This window comes from Brachyistius frenatus, unplaced genomic scaffold (assembly GCF_029030835.1).
Source record: "Brachyistius frenatus isolate BFR_SWC_R1_liver_20210118 unplaced genomic scaffold, ASM2903083v1 Contig_436, whole genome shotgun sequence".
In the NCBI taxonomy this organism is placed as follows: domain Eukaryota; kingdom Metazoa; phylum Chordata; class Actinopteri; family Embiotocidae; genus Brachyistius; species Brachyistius frenatus.
Window position 1 is genome coordinate 110,001 of NW_027211035.1, and position 17,312 is coordinate 127,312.

At 53.9% G+C, this 17,312-nt stretch overlaps 4 protein-coding genes across 6 annotated transcripts in view; 1 reads left to right on the forward strand and 3 right to left on the reverse strand.

The window, feature by feature from the left end:
* The window catches only part of LOC138637156 (atrial natriuretic peptide receptor 1-like), a 21,879-nt gene extending 18,364 nt beyond the window's left edge, over positions 1-3,515 (reverse strand). For 2 of the 3 annotated variants that reach the window (XM_069725660.1, XM_069725659.1), the window contains exons 1-2: positions 3,295-3,515; positions 1-426 (exon numbers count right to left, since the gene is read on the reverse strand). The exon at positions 1-426 is cut by the window's left edge and continues 308 nt beyond it. In XM_069725660.1, coding sequence (XP_069581761.1) covers positions 1-404 — 404 coding nt within the window. In that variant the 5' untranslated portion in view covers positions 405-426; positions 3,295-3,515. The remainder of the gene's footprint in view (positions 427-3,294) is intronic. The other variant, XM_069725658.1, reaches the window with a different exon arrangement.
* Positions 3,516-4,787: 1,272 nt separating this feature from the next.
* On the reverse strand, positions 4,788-15,210 carry LOC138637151 (zinc finger protein 721-like). Its single transcript, XM_069725638.1, has 4 exons — positions 14,911-15,210; positions 13,001-14,606; positions 8,079-8,443; positions 4,788-6,922 (listed from the first exon to the last, which is right to left on the reverse strand). Exons 1-4 carry the CDS (start codon positions 15,152-15,154, stop codon positions 4,926-4,928), a joined length of 4,212 nt encoding a protein of 1,403 aa, XP_069581739.1. The 5' UTR covers positions 15,155-15,210; the 3' UTR covers positions 4,788-4,925.
* LOC138637159 (gastrula zinc finger protein XlCGF57.1-like) lies at positions 9,220-11,997 on the reverse strand. The gene is made up of 2 exons (XM_069725665.1): positions 11,522-11,997; positions 9,220-11,171 (listed from the first exon to the last, which is right to left on the reverse strand). Exons 1-2 carry the CDS (start codon positions 11,805-11,807, stop codon positions 9,703-9,705), a joined length of 1,755 nt encoding a protein of 584 aa, XP_069581766.1. The 5' UTR covers positions 11,808-11,997; the 3' UTR covers positions 9,220-9,702.
* Positions 15,211-15,291: 81 nt separating the features above from the next.
* Positions 15,292-16,634, forward strand: LOC138637152 (RNA/RNP complex-1-interacting phosphatase-like). Its single transcript, XM_069725639.1, has 2 exons — positions 15,292-15,577; positions 15,882-16,634. Exon 2 carries the CDS (start codon positions 15,921-15,923, stop codon positions 16,632-16,634), a length of 714 nt encoding a protein of 237 aa, XP_069581740.1. The 5' UTR covers positions 15,292-15,577; positions 15,882-15,920.
* Positions 16,635-17,312: the final 678 nt, after the last annotated feature.

The following is a 17,312-nucleotide window of genomic DNA, read 5'->3' on the forward strand; positions in this document are numbered from 1 at the left end:
GGAACTTCCCAGTGGGTGGTGAAGCGAGCGACGGGCGAGGAGGAGTAGTCGCAGCCCGGCCCGATGAAGGCCCACGGGTCGTGGGACAGCTTCAGGTCGACGGCGACCAGCGGCGCCATGGAGTCCGAGCAAAAGCCGTCGCGGTTCTCAGAGCTGCCGTGGACCAACCGCAGACTCAGACCCGGCAGCAGCCAGGGGTCAGAGTTCACCCGCCGCATCGCCTGGTGGAGCGCCGGCGCCACCCGAGGCCACGCCCACGCGTAGTCTGTGTTAGTCAAAGGTAAGATGGCCGCCAGAGTAACTTCCTGAAGATCCTCTGAGGCGTCTTCAGCAGAGAGAGAGGACTCAGCTGATTGGACGAAGAGCAGGAGAAGGAGGAGCGAGGGGCGGGGCCAGGTCATCATGATGACGAGCCTATCAGATGAGCTGCAGGGAAAAACAACAAACCATTCATTAAACGTCCTCTGAATAAAACAAACAAAGATTTTCACAATAAAACTTTTGTTTCTCGTTGTTCTTGATGAAGTCAGATGTTGGTGGATAAACTGGTTCCCTTCAGGAGCTGCTGGGACGTCTGGGAACTGGGCCAGTGTTTCCATATGGGCCTGGTGTGTTCAGGGCCTCACATTAAACTAATGGGCTCTAATTGCTGCTTAAACACTGATTGTTTACAGATGGAGTCCTGAGTAAACGTTGGTGGTGTGTTCAGGGACACTCCGAACATCTGACAGATACCTCAGCGCCGCTCTCCGCTGATAGTCCCAGAATGCATCATGTTTTACTGCTGATGGATGTTTGTGTATGTTTGTGTGTGTGTATATGTGTGTATGTGTGTCTATCTCCACCATAATAACCTTCTTGACCACCAGTCTGGTTTCAACAGACCACTCAACAGAGACGGTCCTCCTTCTGTCTCTGAGCAGCTTCACACTGCTAGAGCAGCCTCTCTGTCCTCTGTCCTGATCCTTCTAGACCTTCTGCTGCATTTGACACAGTGAACCACCAGATCCTTCTTTCCTCCTTCAGGACCTCGGTGTCTCTCTGCTCTCTCCCTGTTCTCATCCTACCTCAACGACCTCACCTACCGGGGAACTTGGAGAGGATCTGTGTCTGAACCTTGTCCTCTCACAACTGGTGTCCCTCAAGGCTCCGTCCCGGGTCCCCTCCTCTTCTCTCTCTACACCGACTCTCTCGGCTCTGTCCTTCACTCGCATGTCTTTTCCTACCACAGCTATGCTGATGACACCCAACTGATCCTCTCTTTTCCAGATCTGAAACACAGGTAGCAGCATGAATCTCTGCCTGTCTGACTGACATCTCTCAGTGGATGTCCTCACACCACCTGGAAATCAACCTCCACAAGACCGAACTGCTCTTCCTTCCAGGGAAAGACTGTCCCACCCTCGACCTGACTACTACCTTCAACAACTCTGTTATCCCGACCCTGACTGATAAGAACCTCGGAGACACTCGACAGTCAACTCTCTCTTACTGCCAACATCACTGCAACAACACGTTCCTGTAGATACATGCTGCACAACATCAGGAGAATACGTCCTCTTCTCACTCAGAAGGAGGTGCAGGTTCTGGTCCAGGTTCTGGTGCAGGCTCTGGTCCAGGCTCCGGTCCAGGTTCTGGTCCAGGTTCTGGTCATCTCACATCTGGACTACTGTAACTCCCTCCTGGCAGGTCTACCTGTTAGTACCATCTGACCTCTGCAGCTCATCCAGAATGCAGCTGCTCGACTTTAACCTCCTAGATTCACTCACACTACTCCACTCCTCCTCCTCCTTCTCCTCCTCCTCCTCCTGCTCCTCCTCCTCCTCCTGCTCCTCCTCCTCCTTGAACAGTAGAACTTTAGTATCTTAAAATATAACTTACTGATAGAACTTTGTGGTTTGGCTTTCTGGAAGATAATTGTATTTTCTTGATTCTTGTTGTTCTTTGAACCCTCATGTTGAAATGAACTGATTGTAAGTCGCTTTGGATAAAAGAGTCAGATAAATGTAATGTGTGTGTGTGTGTATGTGTGTGTGTATGTATGTGTGTCTGTGTGCGCGTCTGTGCGTGTGTGTGTCTGTGTGCGTGCGTGTCTGTCTGTCTGTGTGTGTGTGTGTGTGTGTGTGTGTGTGTGTCTGTGTGTGTGTGTGTCTGTATCTGTGTGTGTGTGTGTGTGTGTGTGTGTGTGTGTGTGTGTGTGTGTGTGTGTGTGTGTGTGTGTGTGTGTCTGTGTCTGTGTGTGTGTGTCTGTATCTGTATCTGTGTGTGTGTGTGTCTGTGTGTGTGTGTGTGTGTGTGTGTCTGTATCTATGTGTGTGTGTGTGTGTGTGTGTGTGTGTGTGTCTGTGTGTGTGTGTCTGTATCTGTGTGTGTGTGTGTGTCTGTATCTGTGTGTGTGTGTGTGTGTGTGTGTGTGTGTGTGTGTGTGTGTGTGTGTGTGTGTGTCTGTATCTATGTGTGTGTGTGTGTGTGTGTGTGTGTGTGTGTGTGTGTGTGTGTGTGTGTCTGTGTGTGTGTGTGTGTGTGTGTGTGTGTGTGTGTGTGTGTGTGTGTGTGTGTCTGTATCTGTGTGTGTGTGTCTGTATCTGTGTGTGTGTGTGTCTGTGTGTGTGTCTGTATCTGTGTGTGTGTGTGTGTGTGTGTGTGTGTGTGTGTGTGTGTGTGTGTGTGTGTGTGTGTGTCTGCATTGTTCTCCCTCCAGTATTATATAAGTCTTGTTGTTGCTGCAGAGTTTCAGACCGTCGCAGATCAAACAGGAAACAAACAGCAGCAGATGCACCAGAGTCCATTTAGAAAACCTCTGATTTAAGGCCGACCAGCTGCTGTCAGGTGAACCGGCTGACAGGTTGGATTTTGTCAGGAGGTAAAACAGGAGCGGTGACGTCATCGATTTAACACGCAGCTCAAACATTCACTGAAAATATTTTCCTATTGATTATTGTCTCTTTTATCAATAAAATTTAGACATTAATTTTCTCCTTTTGTTTCAAGCCAGAAACACAGACAGAGTTTCCGAGATCAATGACGGCACTGATCATACTGATGATGAACGTGATCAATCGATTAATCGACTTATTAAAAGTGACTTTTAAACATTTAAAGCAGCAGAGTATTATTGTGATGAGAAACTGATCCGTTTGAATCGATCAGCTGATCAGTAACTTCATTGATTATTGCACAGATAAAAGTCTCAGCTGGTACCGGATCAATAATAACAATGGTTTTTGGACCGGGTCTCCGCGGACCGGGTCTGAGGATCGTGTCTCCCGGTGAGAACTTCGTCCGGTTCTTTACCTGCTCGGTTCTTCAGCGCGTCGCTTCCTGCAGCTTCATGTTTCAGAACAAAACCCAGAAGAAAAAAAAAAAGGAAAGAAGAAGAAAAAGTGGTTTCCACAGCAACACGCGGAGCCGCAGAAGGACAAAAGTCACCGGAGCTCGAGCTGCTGCTGCCGCCACGTTTCCGGTTCACTGCAGTCAGAACAAACGTCCCGGTAATGTCCCGCTTCCCGGCGGGCACGCGCACATGGGCACACTTTTTAGAGGGGGGCGTGGCGTGTGTGTGTGCAGAGGGCACGAGGTCATGATAACGCTGACGGAGCCCCCCCCTCCTCCCCCCCCTCCTCCCCCCCCCTCCTCCTCCGGAAGCCTGCAGAGGGAATTTTCAATTACCATGATGAGGCATGGGCGCGTGCGTGTTTGAGTCTGAATATGTGTGCGTGAGCGGCCCTCCTCCTGGCCCCGCCCCCACCTCTCTTGGTTCAAATTAAACTTTCTAAATTAATCAATAAATGTTACCCTGACCCAGAGCGCCCCCTGGTGGCCATCTGCACTCCTGCTGAGGTGTTTGTATTATAGATTATAGATGATTGATTGATTGATTGATTGATTGATTGATTGATTGATGATTGTGGAGAACCTCTGATGGTGTTTGTTGTTATGATGGGTTATTTCTTCTCCATTCATATCTTCACGCTTTCAGTCATGTGATCAATGTTCGCTAACATGACGTTAACATGACGTGTGTTTTTTGTGAGTATGTCAAAAACCTCGAGTGATTGATTGGCTTCTCATTGACCTTTGACCTTCAGCCTCCGTGAGCCCACCGCTGACCTTTGACCCCGCTAGAGGCTGCTGTAAAACGAACTTCTGAATGTTTCAATAAACACGGATGTCATGATGTCATCAGAAATGCTGTGACATCACCGCCTGTATGTAGTTGTTCATAAAGTTAATGTACAACACACACACACAACCCAGTGTGTGTTTGTGTGTGTGTGTGTGTGTGTGTGTGTGTGTGTGTGTGTGTGTGTGTGTGTGTGTGTGTTCTAACAGGATACACCCGGTGGACCAGGAAGTCACTTAATAACACACACACTCTCTCCCTCTCTGTACCTCTTCCTGGAAATGATCCCCCCCCCCACACACACACACACACACACACACACACAGAGACACACAGAGACACACACACACACACACACACACACACACACACACACACACACACACACACACACACACACACACACACACACACACACACACACACACACACACACACACACACACACACACACACACACACACACACACACACACACACACACACACACACACACACACACACACACACACACACACACACACACACACACACACACACACAGAAACACACACACACACACAGAGACTCACACACACACTCCCTCTCTGTTAATGGAAACACTGGATGAATAAACGACCTTCAGATCTGAACATTTAAAACAATTCACCGACTTTAAAGCATCTTCAGTTTATATCTGGTTTTATTTTGAAAAACATGAAGCTTTGACCTAAAAACAGACTTTTATTGTGGAGAAACGTTTCTGTAAAAAATGTCAGAGACAGAAATGAGACCGTTGGGAGTCTGACGGACGGTTTGCGCTCTACAGCTGCAGGAAGTCTGGTCGCGGCCCGTCCTGCGCCCTGATTGGCTCGTGGCCGGCGTCCTGCGCTCTGATTGGCTCGTGGCCAGCGTCCTGCGCTCTGATTGGCTCGTGGCCGGCGTCCTGCGCTCTGTCCTGGTGCAGCTTCATGTGGACGTCTCGGGAGCGTTTCTCCTGGTAGCTCCTCCCACAGACGCGGCAGCCGTACGGCTTCTCGCCGCTGTGCGTCAGCAGGTGTTTCTTCAGGTCGTTCTTGGTGACGAAGGCCTTCCAGCACAGCGGGCAGCCGAAGGGTTTCTCCCGCCGGTGGAAGCGCAGGTGCGTCTCCAGGTAACCTTTGGTGCTGAAGCTCTTGCCGCAGAGGCTGCAGCTGAACGGCTTCTCGCCGGTGTGCGTGAGCGTGTGGGCGTTCAGCCCTCCCGCCTGCCTGAAGGTTTTCCCGCAGACGCGGCAGCGGAAGGGCTTCTCGCCCGTGTGGATCCTGCGGTGGACCTCCAGGACGTGGACCGACGCCAGGCTCTTGCCGCAGGTGTCGCAGGAGACGCGCGCGACGGGTTTGAGTCCGGTGTGGTTCCGGATGTGCGTCGTCAGGGCGCCGTTATCGATGAACGTCTTCCCGCAGAACTCGCAGATGTACGGCCGCTCGCCGCTGTGGATCTTCTGGTGGCGCCGCAGCGCGCCGGGCCGCGGGAAGGACTTACCGCAGACGCTGCAGCGGTACGGTTTGACGCCGGTGTGACTCCTCATGTGGGTCTCCATGTTCTGGAAGGTTTTCCCGCAGATGTGACAGATGTTCCCGGCGTCTTGCCGGTTTGTCAGAGTTTCACCACAGACGGACGAGTGTTTCCTCAGACCGCTTTTATTCTGAAAGTACTCGCCGCACACTTTACAGCGGGGGGGCGTCGCCGGCCGGGCCTCGGACTTCAGGTTCTGATCCGCTGCAGACTTGATATCTCCGCCCTCCTGAACCTCCTGCATCTCCTGAACCTCCTGCACCCCCTGCACCTCCTGCACCCCCTGGACCTCCTGCACCCCCTGGACCTCCTGCACCTCCTGGACCTCCCAGTGGTTCCGGCTGTGAGTCTTCAGGGCGCCGCTCTCAATGAAGGTCTTTCCGCAGCGCTGGCAGATGTGCGGCCGTTCGCCGCTGTGGATCTTGCGGTGGCGCCGCAGGGCTCCGGGTCGCGGGAAACGTTTGCTGCAGACGGCGCAGCAGAACGGTTTGACCCCCGTGTGGCTCCTCATGTGCTCCTCCAGGTTCTGGAAGGTCTTACCGCAGACGCCGCAGGTCCCGCTGGCATCCCTGTGCGACTGCAGGTGAGACCGCAGACGTCCGCAGACGCTCTGAGACGGCCGGCACTGCGTCTCAGCGTGTTTCCTCAGGAAGCCTCGGCTGTCCTCCTCCCTCCGGTGTCTCTCCTCCCTCCGGTGTCCCTCCTCCCTCCGGCGGTGGATCTCCTTGTGCCTCCTCAGCGCGCCGGGTCGGGGGAACCTCTTTCCACAGAGGTTGCAGCTGAACGGTTTGACCCCCGTGTGGCTCCTCATGTGTGTCTCCATGTTTTGGAACGTCTTCCCACAGACCTCGCAGGCCCCGCCCCCTCCGACGCCGTCTCTGTGGGACCTGAGGTGGTCCGACAAACCGTCCGCCGACTCGAGGCGGCGTCCGCAGACACCACAGAGGCGCCGCGGGTCGTGCGAGTGCGTGCCGGCGTGTCTCAGCAGGTTCCCTCTGTGGCAGAATGTTTTTCCGCAGACGACACAGCGCTGATTAGCCGGCCGGCCGGTTGACTCCGCCCACCGTCTGCGTCCGCCGGGCCGCCGTCCTCCACCCGTCCCCTCTGTGTTCTTATCGACGGAGGAGTCGTCGTCGCTTTCGGCGGCAGTATCGTCTGAAGGGGCGGGGCTGGGCGCGGCTGAGGGCAGGTGGGCGAGGTCTGACAGCGGGGGGTGGTCCCTCGTGGCAGCGGCCGTCCTGACAACGGACAAGCTGACGGAGTCTGGAAAGAAGAGAAACGTAGAGTTTGTTTTTCTGTTTGTATCTGATTTTAAAAACACGTGGATACAAAATACATTAATAATAAAAAACTTTAACGTTGTTTTTATTTGTCGGTTTGTTTACGTCGGTAAATGTGCTTTAACGTGGACGAATCAAACGCTTTGATCCACTGTGAGTTCTCCTTTTTTTAAAACTTTATTTTAGTTCCTGAACCCTCCAAAACTCTAAAGAACCATGAGGTGTATGTGATCACTTTTAATGAAACCACAGCTAAAAGAATCCTGAAACCGAATCCTTTGCTGCTGGACTGGTCTGGACTCTGGTCTATGACTCTGGTCTGGACTCTGGTCTAGACTCTGGACTGGACTCTGGTCTATGACTCTGGACTGGACTCTGGTCTATGACTCTGGTCTGGACTCTGGTCTATGACTCTGGTCTGGACTCTGGTCTAGACTCTGGACTGGACTCTGGTCTATGACTCTGGACTGGACTCTGGTCTAGACTCTGGACTGGACTCTGGTCTATGACTCTGGACTGGACTCTGGTCTATGACTCTGGACTGGACTCTGGTCTAGACTCTGGACTGGACTGGACTCTGGTCTATGACTCTGGTCTGGACTCTGGTCTAGACTCTGGACTGGACTCTGGTCTATGACTCTGGACTGGACTCTGGTCTAGACTCTGGACTGGACTGGACTCTGGTCTATGACTCTGGTCTGGACTCTGGTCTATGACTCTGGACTGGACTCTGGTCTAGACTCTGGACTGGACTGGACTCTGGTCTATGACTCTGGTCTGGACTCTGGTCTAGACTCTGGACTGGACTGGACTCTGGTCTATGACTCTGGTCTGGACTCTGGTCTATGACTCTGGACTGGACTCTGGTCTAGACTCTGGACTGGACTGGACTCTGGTCTAGACTCTGGACTGGACTGGACTCTGGTCTATGACTCTGGTCTGGACTCTGGTCTAGACTCTGGACTGGACTGGACTCTGGTCTAGGACTCTGGACTGGACTAGAATTCTGGACTGAGTCTGAACCCCCCCTGAACCGCCTGATGTGGCTCTGAGCTCTGATTGGCTCTCTTCTGGTCACCTAGCAGCAGTCGGAGCGGTGATGTGTCTCCAACATGGCGGTTCGGTTCTGAGAGGCTCACCTGTCCGGTTCAATCGGACCACCGGACTCAGCACGGCCTCCAGCAGCCGGTCCTGCCGCCGCCGGTCCTCCTCCACCTCCCGCTGCAGTAGCCCGACGATCCGCTGCGCCGCCGCCGCCAGCCGCTCGGTGAGCAGCCGCCGTAGCAGCCGCAGCAGGCGGCCCGGAGCTCTGGAGGACCCGAACCCGCCCCTCCGCTTGTCCAGCGCAGCCAGGATCTCCTCCCCGACCTGGGTCAGCTGCTCCGACACCAAGTCCGTCAGGGCCCGGAGCCCGCAGCGCGGCGGGGCTTCTGTCACCGACATCCCGGGACTGAGCTCCGTCCGCCGGCCAGAAGGACGGAAAACAACCCGGTCTGTCCCGGGTCAACGAGCCCGCACCGATGGGAGGAAGAGCCGCAGTCTGCCCCCTGCTGGACCGGAGGACGTACCGGGACCGCTCAGAGTACTCCGACTACCGAAGTACTCGGATACTTTACTGCAGTAAAAGTACGAACGAAAACGTACTGAAAGTATTCAAGTAGTCAGAAGATGAAGATAAAAGTTACAAACACTTATTTCACTGAAAACAATCAGTTTGATTGACAGTTTGAGGATCGATCAATAGTGATTTGAAAAAAAAGTTCATTGTTGTTGTTTTTATTCTCTGAGAAACTTCACGTCACCTGCAGCTCCAAACATAAATTATCAGCTGATCAATAACCTGATTGATCAATCAGCTGATGATCGATCGGACTTGACTCGTCAAAGAATCAAACTGAATGAGTCGCTCTCTGCTACCCCCTGCGGGCTGTTTCTTTACATAGTAAATAATCAATAAGTTTATTGATCAACAATTTCATCCATCCACAGGTGGGCGCAGCCTGTCCCAGCTGAGTGAGGATGCAGGCGGGGTCACCTGGACAGGTTGGTCCATCAGAAGAACAACAACACTTCATAAAATATATTTTACAGAATAATTCAAACTGTTTAATATTATTGTGAGTTTGTTCTAAGTGTTCCACTGAGAACAACAACAACAACAGATTATAAACTGTTTATCTGCTCAAAGTTAGTTTCAAAGTTTTAAACTGAAACAGTAAAACAATAATCAAACAATAATCGAACCGTAAACAAACAATTATCAGGAAACATGTAGCTTCGTTGGTTGAAATGAAAAATTTCATTCGTCAAAAGTTTTTATTTTCAACAAAGAGCTGCGTCTCACTGAGATCATCATGAACTGAAGGAACCATCTTCATCATCTTCATCATCACCACTATCATCATCATCTTCATCACTCCTCCTCCAGCCTGACAGTGAAACTGCTGCAGTAACTGTGACACACATGGCAGCAGAGTTTCAATTTCTGCATCGTCTAACCCAGAACCAGAACCAGAGGACTGGGTCCAGCTCAGTGTCAGTAAAGAAAATAAACCAATGAGCTGCCGTCTCCTCGTCATGGCCTGGTGAATCCGATCAATAACCTGATCGGCCCGAACACGATGCTTCAGTTCAGGTCCATGTCCCGGCCTGGGTTCAGGTCCAGGTCCAGGTGCAGGTCCTGGTGCAGGTCCAGTTACAGGTACAGGTTCAGATCCAGGTCCCGGTTCAGGTTCAGGTTCAGGTTCAGGTCCCGGTCCCGGTCTATAGCTGCATGAAGCCCGAGTAGAAGCGGTCTGTTGCTTGCGGCTCTGCGCTGCAGTCCGGTTCCGGTCCGGTGTCCTCGCCGCCAGCCGTGTGGACCTTCAGGTGTCCGTTGAGCGAGCGTTTGGCCTGGAAGTTCTTCCCGCAGACCCGGCAGCTGTACGGTTTCTCCCCGGTGTGGATCAGCATGTGTCTCTTCAGGTCCACCTCCTGCATGAAGCCCTTCCCGCACACCTGGCACAGGAAGCGGCGCTCCTTGTTGTGGAAGCGGACGTGAGTGTCCAGCGTCTGTTTCTGGGTGAAGCCTTTCCCACACAGGCTGCAGGAGAAGGCACGCTCGCCGGTGTGGATCTTCAGGTGCGTCTTCAGGTTGCCGCTCTGGTTGAAGGTCTTCCCGCAGAAGCTGCAGGTGTAGGGTTTCTCCCCGGTGTGAATCCGCAGGTGCATCTGCAGCGCCGACTGGCCCGGGAAGCTCTTCCCGCAGGTGTCGCAGGTGCTGCCGGCGTCGCGGTGGGAGCGCAGGTGAGCGGCGAGGCTGTCGGCCGACTTGTACTGGTGTCCGCAGAGTCCGCAGCAGCAGTCGGGGTCCTGCAGGTGCGACTCCACGTGTCTCACCAAGAAGGTCTTCCTGTCGAAGGCGTCGCCGCACACCTTGCAGCGGTGGGTCGGCGCCGAAGAGCGGCTCCTCTTCGTCCGGTCCTCCCGGTGCGTCGCCATGTGCCGCTGCAGGCTGTGCCGCTTGTTGAACTCCTGATCGCAGACGCTGCAGGCGAGCGCCGCCTCGCCGCCGTGCTCCTCCATGTGGCGCTCCAACGAGGTCACGTGACAGAAGGCGCGGCCGCACTCTTTACATTTGAACGGTTTCTCGGCAGCGTGGACTTGCAGGTGCGACGTCAGGTTGCCCTTCTGGCTGAACTTTTTGCCGCAGACGTCGCAGCTGTGCGGTTTCTCTCCGGTGTGCAGCCGGACGTGCAGCTCCTGCGCCAGGATGGAGCGGAACGTCTTCCCGCAGTGCGAGCAGGTCTTGCTCTGGTCCTGGTGGGTCTGCAGGTGAGACTTCAGCCCGTCCGACGAGGCCAAACGCTCGCCGCAGAAACCGCAGCGGCAGTCCGGGTCGGCGGCGCAGACCTGCAGCACGTGTTTGAGCAGGAAGCCTTTCCCCTGCAGCGCGCGGCCGCACACGAGGCAGCCGAAGGTCCGAGACGGACTCGAGCGCTTCCGCTTGTTCTTGGCGCCGAGCGGCGGCCGACCTCGCTTCTTCCTCCTCCTCCTCCTCTGCCGTCGGAGCGTCCGGCCGCGTTCGGCCCGGTCGCCGTCCGGATCCTCGCCGCTGCTCGCAGAGATGGGCGGCTGGTAGGACGGCGAGGAGGCGCCGGGCGTGGGCGGGGCAAAGGTACGGGGGACGTTACCGTCAGAGTCAGACGGGTTCAAGTCCAAAGAGTCCACAGGAGGCTGAAGGGTCACCGAGTCTGAGGAGACAACACAGATCAATAACCTGATCGATACAGACCTAATCAATACGTTGATCAATAACCTGATCAGGACTGATGACGTATTGATCCTGAACATCAGCTGCTGGAACACTTTGACTTCTCGGTGGGATCAATAACATGTTATCATATATATTGTAATCAATAAGGTTTCTGATCATCTGATTGATCTTTTCAGGTGAAAATAACCAGTAAATGAATCAATAATAATTCAATCAATAGTTTTCCGTCACCTCGCGAGACTTTTATTGTGAAGCTGAGCGGAAGTGGCAGCAGCGGTGTTTGCCGGCGCTCGGCTCCGCTCGGCTGTCTGCGGTGAGCGGACTGACCTGCTCTGTGCAGCCGGACTTGGGGCTTCAGCAGCGCATCGAGCAGCCTCCTCTGGCGGCAGATCTCCCGCTCGGACCGCTCCACTCGCTCTTCGTACTCCGCCACGGTTTCCTCCAGCAGACCGACGATCTCCTCCGCAGCCGCCGTCAGCCGCTCGGTGAGCAGCGCTCTCAGCGCCGGCAGCTCCGCCGCTTCTTCTCCTTTTTCCAGCTGCAGCAGGAAGTCTTCCGCGGCGGCGCTGATCCGCTCGTGGACCGACACCCGCAGCAGCTGCACGGCGCACATCCTGCGGCTTTGGCGCACTTTGAGCTGCGGAACAAAGAGGGCCAGCGGGGACGTAAACACGCTGCGAGTTCCGCGTCGACGACGCTTCGCTGAGAGGAAAGCGAAGCGGAGAGAGCGAACAGCGCCGCCTGCAGGCTGGAGGCGGCAGAGCGGCGGTGAAGGAGCAAGGTACCCTCTTCAACTGGAGGACCAGGATCAGAACCAGGATCAGGACTGAAGAAACCTGAACCTTCAGAGCAGTGACCGCTGAAACATATTGATCATCTCTGATCAGAAACAAATGAAGATTTCATCAATAATGTTGTGATTATATTATATTGATCGATCGATCAGTCACCTGGTGAACAGACTATTGATCCGTCTGTTGATCGATTGATCCTCCAGACATTTATTTTTCTCTGAAAGTTTCTCATCTGGCTCATTTCCTGTCAGAACATCTACTGAACATGTGAAGAGTGATGTCATCACTCCAGCTTGTTTTTTTGTCATTATTGATCCTGCAGCTAAACATCAACTGATTTCTGTTAATCAATAATCTGATGTTCAACAATTTTACTTTGAAAAGTTTTAAAGTCAAACTGTCCAAATCCTTCACAATAAAACTCTTATGTTTTCAATAATTCTGCCGTTTGTGAGAAATAAAAAAGAAACTTGTAGAAAATCAGAAAGTGATCAACAAGCTTTTATTGTGAAGTTTCTACCTGATCAGATTGATTGATGAAACTCAAACTGAGCGTTGACTCAATATAAATGACGATCAGACGTATTGATCGTTGATCCGCTGACGTCTTCATTTCTTGTCCACCCTGTTCTCCCACAATGCACTGCTGCTCACCGCTCAAGCCTGCTGATTGATTGATTGATGGATTGCCGACCCCCGGCAGTGTTTCTGCCGATTGGACGGATCGATCATTAGGACGTCCCGCCTCCACAGCAGCAACTCGTCCGGAACCAGGAAGTAAACGCAGACCTTCGTTTGTGTGAAAATGACTTCCTGTTCATTCTGATCAGTCGATCGATCGGTTAATCGGTCTGACGTCTCCGGATCAGAACAGCGACCCCGCCAATCAGGGCGGTCCAGGTGATGTGAGCTGATCATTCAGGATGACTTCCTGTTTGTCAGATCCAATGTTTCAGCGTGCCGATGGTCCTGGCTGACCAGCAGGGGGCGGTGCGGTGGAGCGGCAGCTCACAGCTGGATGAAGTCGCTGTGTGCTCCTTCCTGTCTCTTCAGGTCCGGCGCGGCGGCGGCGTGAACCTTCATGTGCGAGTCCACCGAGCGTTTCTCCTGGTAACTCTTCCCGCACACGGAGCAGCTGTACGGTTTCTCCCCCGTGTGCGTCAGCATGTGTCTCTTCAGGTCGATCTTCTGCACGAAGCCTTTGTTGCACAGCTGGCAGCCGAACGGTTTCTCCTTCTTGTGGAAGCGCTCGTGCGTCTCCAGCGAGATCTTCTGGCGGAAGCGTTTCCCGCAGAGGCTGCAGATGAACGGTTTCTCGCCCGTGTGGATCCTCGTGTGTGAGTCCAGGTTGCCAATCTGCCGGAAGTTCTTCCCGCAGACGCGGCAGGTGTAGGGTTTCTCCCCGGTGTGGATCCTCTTGTGCACGTCCAGGTGTTGGCTCATGGTGAACTTCTTGCCGCAGACGTCGCAGGAGTAGCTGCGCGGCTTCCCTCCGGTGTGGCTCTTGATGTGTCTCTTCAGGACCGTGTTCTCCACGAACGTCTTCCCGCAGAACTCGCAGATGTACGGCCGCTCGCCGGCGTGCAGCTTCATGTGGCGCTCCAGCGAGCCTTTCCGGGGGAAGTCCTTGCCGCAGTCTGTGCAGCTGAAGGGCTTCTGTCCGGTGTGCGTCCTCATGTGGATCTCCATGTCCCTGAAGCCGCCGCCGCAGATGTCGCAGACGCGGCCGGCGTCGCGGTGCGTCTGGACGTGGAGCCGCAGCGCGTCGCGGGACTCCGCCTGCTCGCCGCAGACGCCGCAGAGACACTCGGCCTCGTCCAGGTGCGTCTCTGCGTGCCGCACGAAGTTGCCTTTGTTGTGGAAGGCGCTGCCGCAGACCTTGCAGCAGTGAGACGGAGTCAGACTCGGCTTCCTGCGGCGGCCGGCGGCGGCGGGACGGCCGGCGGCCTCATGGCTACGGACGTGGCGCCTCAGCTCGGCGCTCTTGACGAAGTCTTTCCTGCAGACGGAGCAGCTGAACGCCGTCTGTCCGTCGTGCGACTTCATGTGTCGCTCCAGCGAGCCGGAGTAGCTGAAGTCTCGGCGGCAGACGGTGCAGCTGAACGGCTTCTCGGCCGAGTGCGTCCGCAGGTGCGTCACCATATTGCCCTTCTGGTTGAACACTTTCCCGCAGACGGAGCAGCTGAAGGGTTTCTCCCCGGTGTGCAGCCGCCGGTGCGTCTCTTGCGCCCTAATGGACGGGAACTTCTTGCCGCAGACGTCGCAGGTGCGGCTGCTGTCGCGGTGAATCTGCAGGTGCAGCCGCAGGCCGTCGCCAGACTGCAGCCGCTCGCCGCAGAGCCCGCACACAGACTCCGCCTCCTTGGCGTGTTTCTCCACGTGTTTCATCAGGAAGCCTTTCCTGTCGAACGACTTCCCGCACACTCGGCAGCAGTGAGCTGCCTCCTCCTCCTCCTCCTCCTCCTCCTCCTCTTCCTCCTGCCCTCCTGACGGGTCATCTGGAGAGGCGGTCTCTGGCGGTTGGGAGGAGGTGCTGGGCGGAGCCTCCTCTGAGGAGTGGTGGAGCTTCAGACATTTGTCCTCAGAGCGTCTGGTGAGGCCGAGAGAGAGACAAAGTTCTGAGGAGGAAAACAAGAAGTTAGAACACATTAGAACATGACCTGAGTACTTGTCCATCTGACCTCTGACCCCGGCCCTCTCAGATACAGATTATTAAGAAAACATGAAAATCAGGTGTGTTTGTCGAACCTGTGTAACCATGGTAACACGTACAGATCGTCAGCTGATCGACCAGAAACCTTTATTTTTGCTTCAGACAAAACTTTGATCCACTTTTTAAGACGTTTACAGTCACTCAATAATCGATTAATCACAGAATAAAACATCTGAATGGATCCTGACCTCCCGGGGATCCGGACTCACCTCTCCGCTCCGCTCCTCTCTCCCCGGGCTCCCGCGCTTCTCTCTCGGCCGCTCTGCTCGCCTCCAGCGCCGTGAGGATGATCTCCACGGCGGCAGCGAGCCGCTCCGTCAGCAGCCCCCTCAGCTCCTCCAGCTCCGCCCCGCTGCGCTCCTGCAGCAGCCGCAGGATCTCCTGCGCGGCGGCCGCCAGCTGCTGGTCGACGGCGGCCTTCAGGCTGCGACTCTCCCGCCGCTTCTGGGACATTTTTCCACCGAACAAAGAGCAGAATGTAAACAATGCGAGGACACTTCCGGGATCCCCAACTCAGCGTCTTGACGTGAGACGCAGACGTTGGCGACGCTCAGATGTTACGTCATCACCAACGTTAGCCGGAACGTGACTCCAGGACCGTTAGCATGCTAACTTCTAACTGAGAAGCAAAACTGTCCGTTCCGGAAAGAATTCGTTAAATTCTTCGTGTTTTTCACGATGTCGTGTTTCTTGTTTCCGAGTCGAGAAAATGCAGCTTTGAATGTCACACCGAACTGTAAACCGAAGTCCCTTTAAAAAACGTCTGTTTTAGTTTTAACGTGCTGGTGAACGGAGGTGCAGAACTGAACAACACGTCGGACGTCCCGCTGCGGTTTAATGATGTCTTCTGCTTTATTCGGCTCATAATTGAAGCACGTGGGTGAAATGAATCTGGACTTTCTACAAAGTTGTTGACAAACACCAGGAGTTAAAGTCTGGAACAGTCACAACCACTCTGTTACTGAAGATGTGAATTCTCATTGAATATTCAGATAATTTTGTTTTGTGCGTAAAATTTGTAGATAAATACAAAATCTTAAAAGTATAAAGAAACATAACAAATGACAGACGAGACTTTCCTACACAAACATCTCAACTGCTTCGGTTTTCTAAAATGCGGATGATTTTGACTGGAGTCTGGTGTGGCTGAGCTCTAATGTTTCTGTTCGTGGTGTTTCAGGTCTCGTTGAAAAGCTTCAGGATCCTCGGCGCCGCTGACATGTCTCACCAGAAGAAGAAGGGGGTACCGGACCGGTGGCTGGACTACCGTCCGGTCGGGACCAGGATACCGGGGACACGATTCATCGCCTTCAAAGTGCCTCTAAAACCCTCCCTGAACTGTCGTGTTCCCGAGTCGGACTCCTTCGGTCTCTGGGACCTGCTGGACTCTATGGAGAGTCAGAACCAGGAGCTGGGTCTGATCATGGACCTCACCTTCACCACCAGGTACTACAGACTGACGGACGTCCCGCAGTCCTGCGCTTACGTCAAGCTCCTCATCGAGGGCCGGCGGGTTCCGTCCGACGGCGCCATCCTGAGCTTCAAACGGGCCGCCGTACGCTTTCTGAAGGAGAACCGGGACAACGACAAGCTGATCGGAGTCCACTGCACCCACGGGCTGAACCGCACCGGCTACCTGGTCTGCAGGTATTTGATCGACGTCGACGGGCTCGACCCGCCGGAGGCCGTCGAGCTCTTCAACTCCTCCAGAGGTCACCGCATCATGAGGCAGAACTACCTGGACGACCTGCAGGGCGGCGCCAGGCGGAGCAACGACGGCATCGACGAACCGGGGGAGGAGCCGCCCAGAGGGCTCGCCGAGGACGGACCGCGGTCCGGTTCTGAAGACGACCCGTCAGAGACTCAACAACCCGACGAGAAACGGCGTCTCGCTAACCGCACCAACATAAACCTCGACAGCGCCGGAAGGTGAAAGGGAAGTCCTGAGACCTCCACAGGCTGCCCCCCTCCTCCTCGACTCCCCACCTACCACTGAAACTCCGCCCCCCAATAAACGGCCCCGTCCCCTCCGTGCAGCAGGAGCCGGCAGAACAAACCGTAAAGTTTGACTGAGGAAGGTTTTCCGGCTGAACGTTGTTTTCAGGACGTCTTTTTTCATTCATAATTCGTTGTTGCCATGGAAACAGCAGACTGCATCCAGCGCCTCCGTGTCTGTTTGATGAGTTTAAAACTTGAAGTGAAATAAGCTTCTTTTTTTTTAACTGATTTGGTTTGTTTCTGTTAGTTGGAATAAAAGTTTTACCGTTGGCTGATGAAGATCATGTGATGTGACCGAAAGTTCTGGAACTAAAAGAACGACTTTCTGCTTCAGTTTTAAAGTTTAACAACAAAGTTTCTCTTCTAATGAATCCTGAACAGAAGAGTCTGGTTCTAGTTCTCCCAGTCTGGTTCCAGTTCTCCCAGTCTGGTTCCAGTTCTCCCAGTCTGGTTCCAGTCTGATGTTTCAGTAAAAATGTGGAATCAAAGTAAAAACAGTTTTCAGTTGGATCGAACAGCTGATCACAGACACAGTGTAAACAATAAACACCCTCAGACATAAACAATAAACAACTTCACAGATAAACCTTCAGACTGAATAAACAAGATGTCA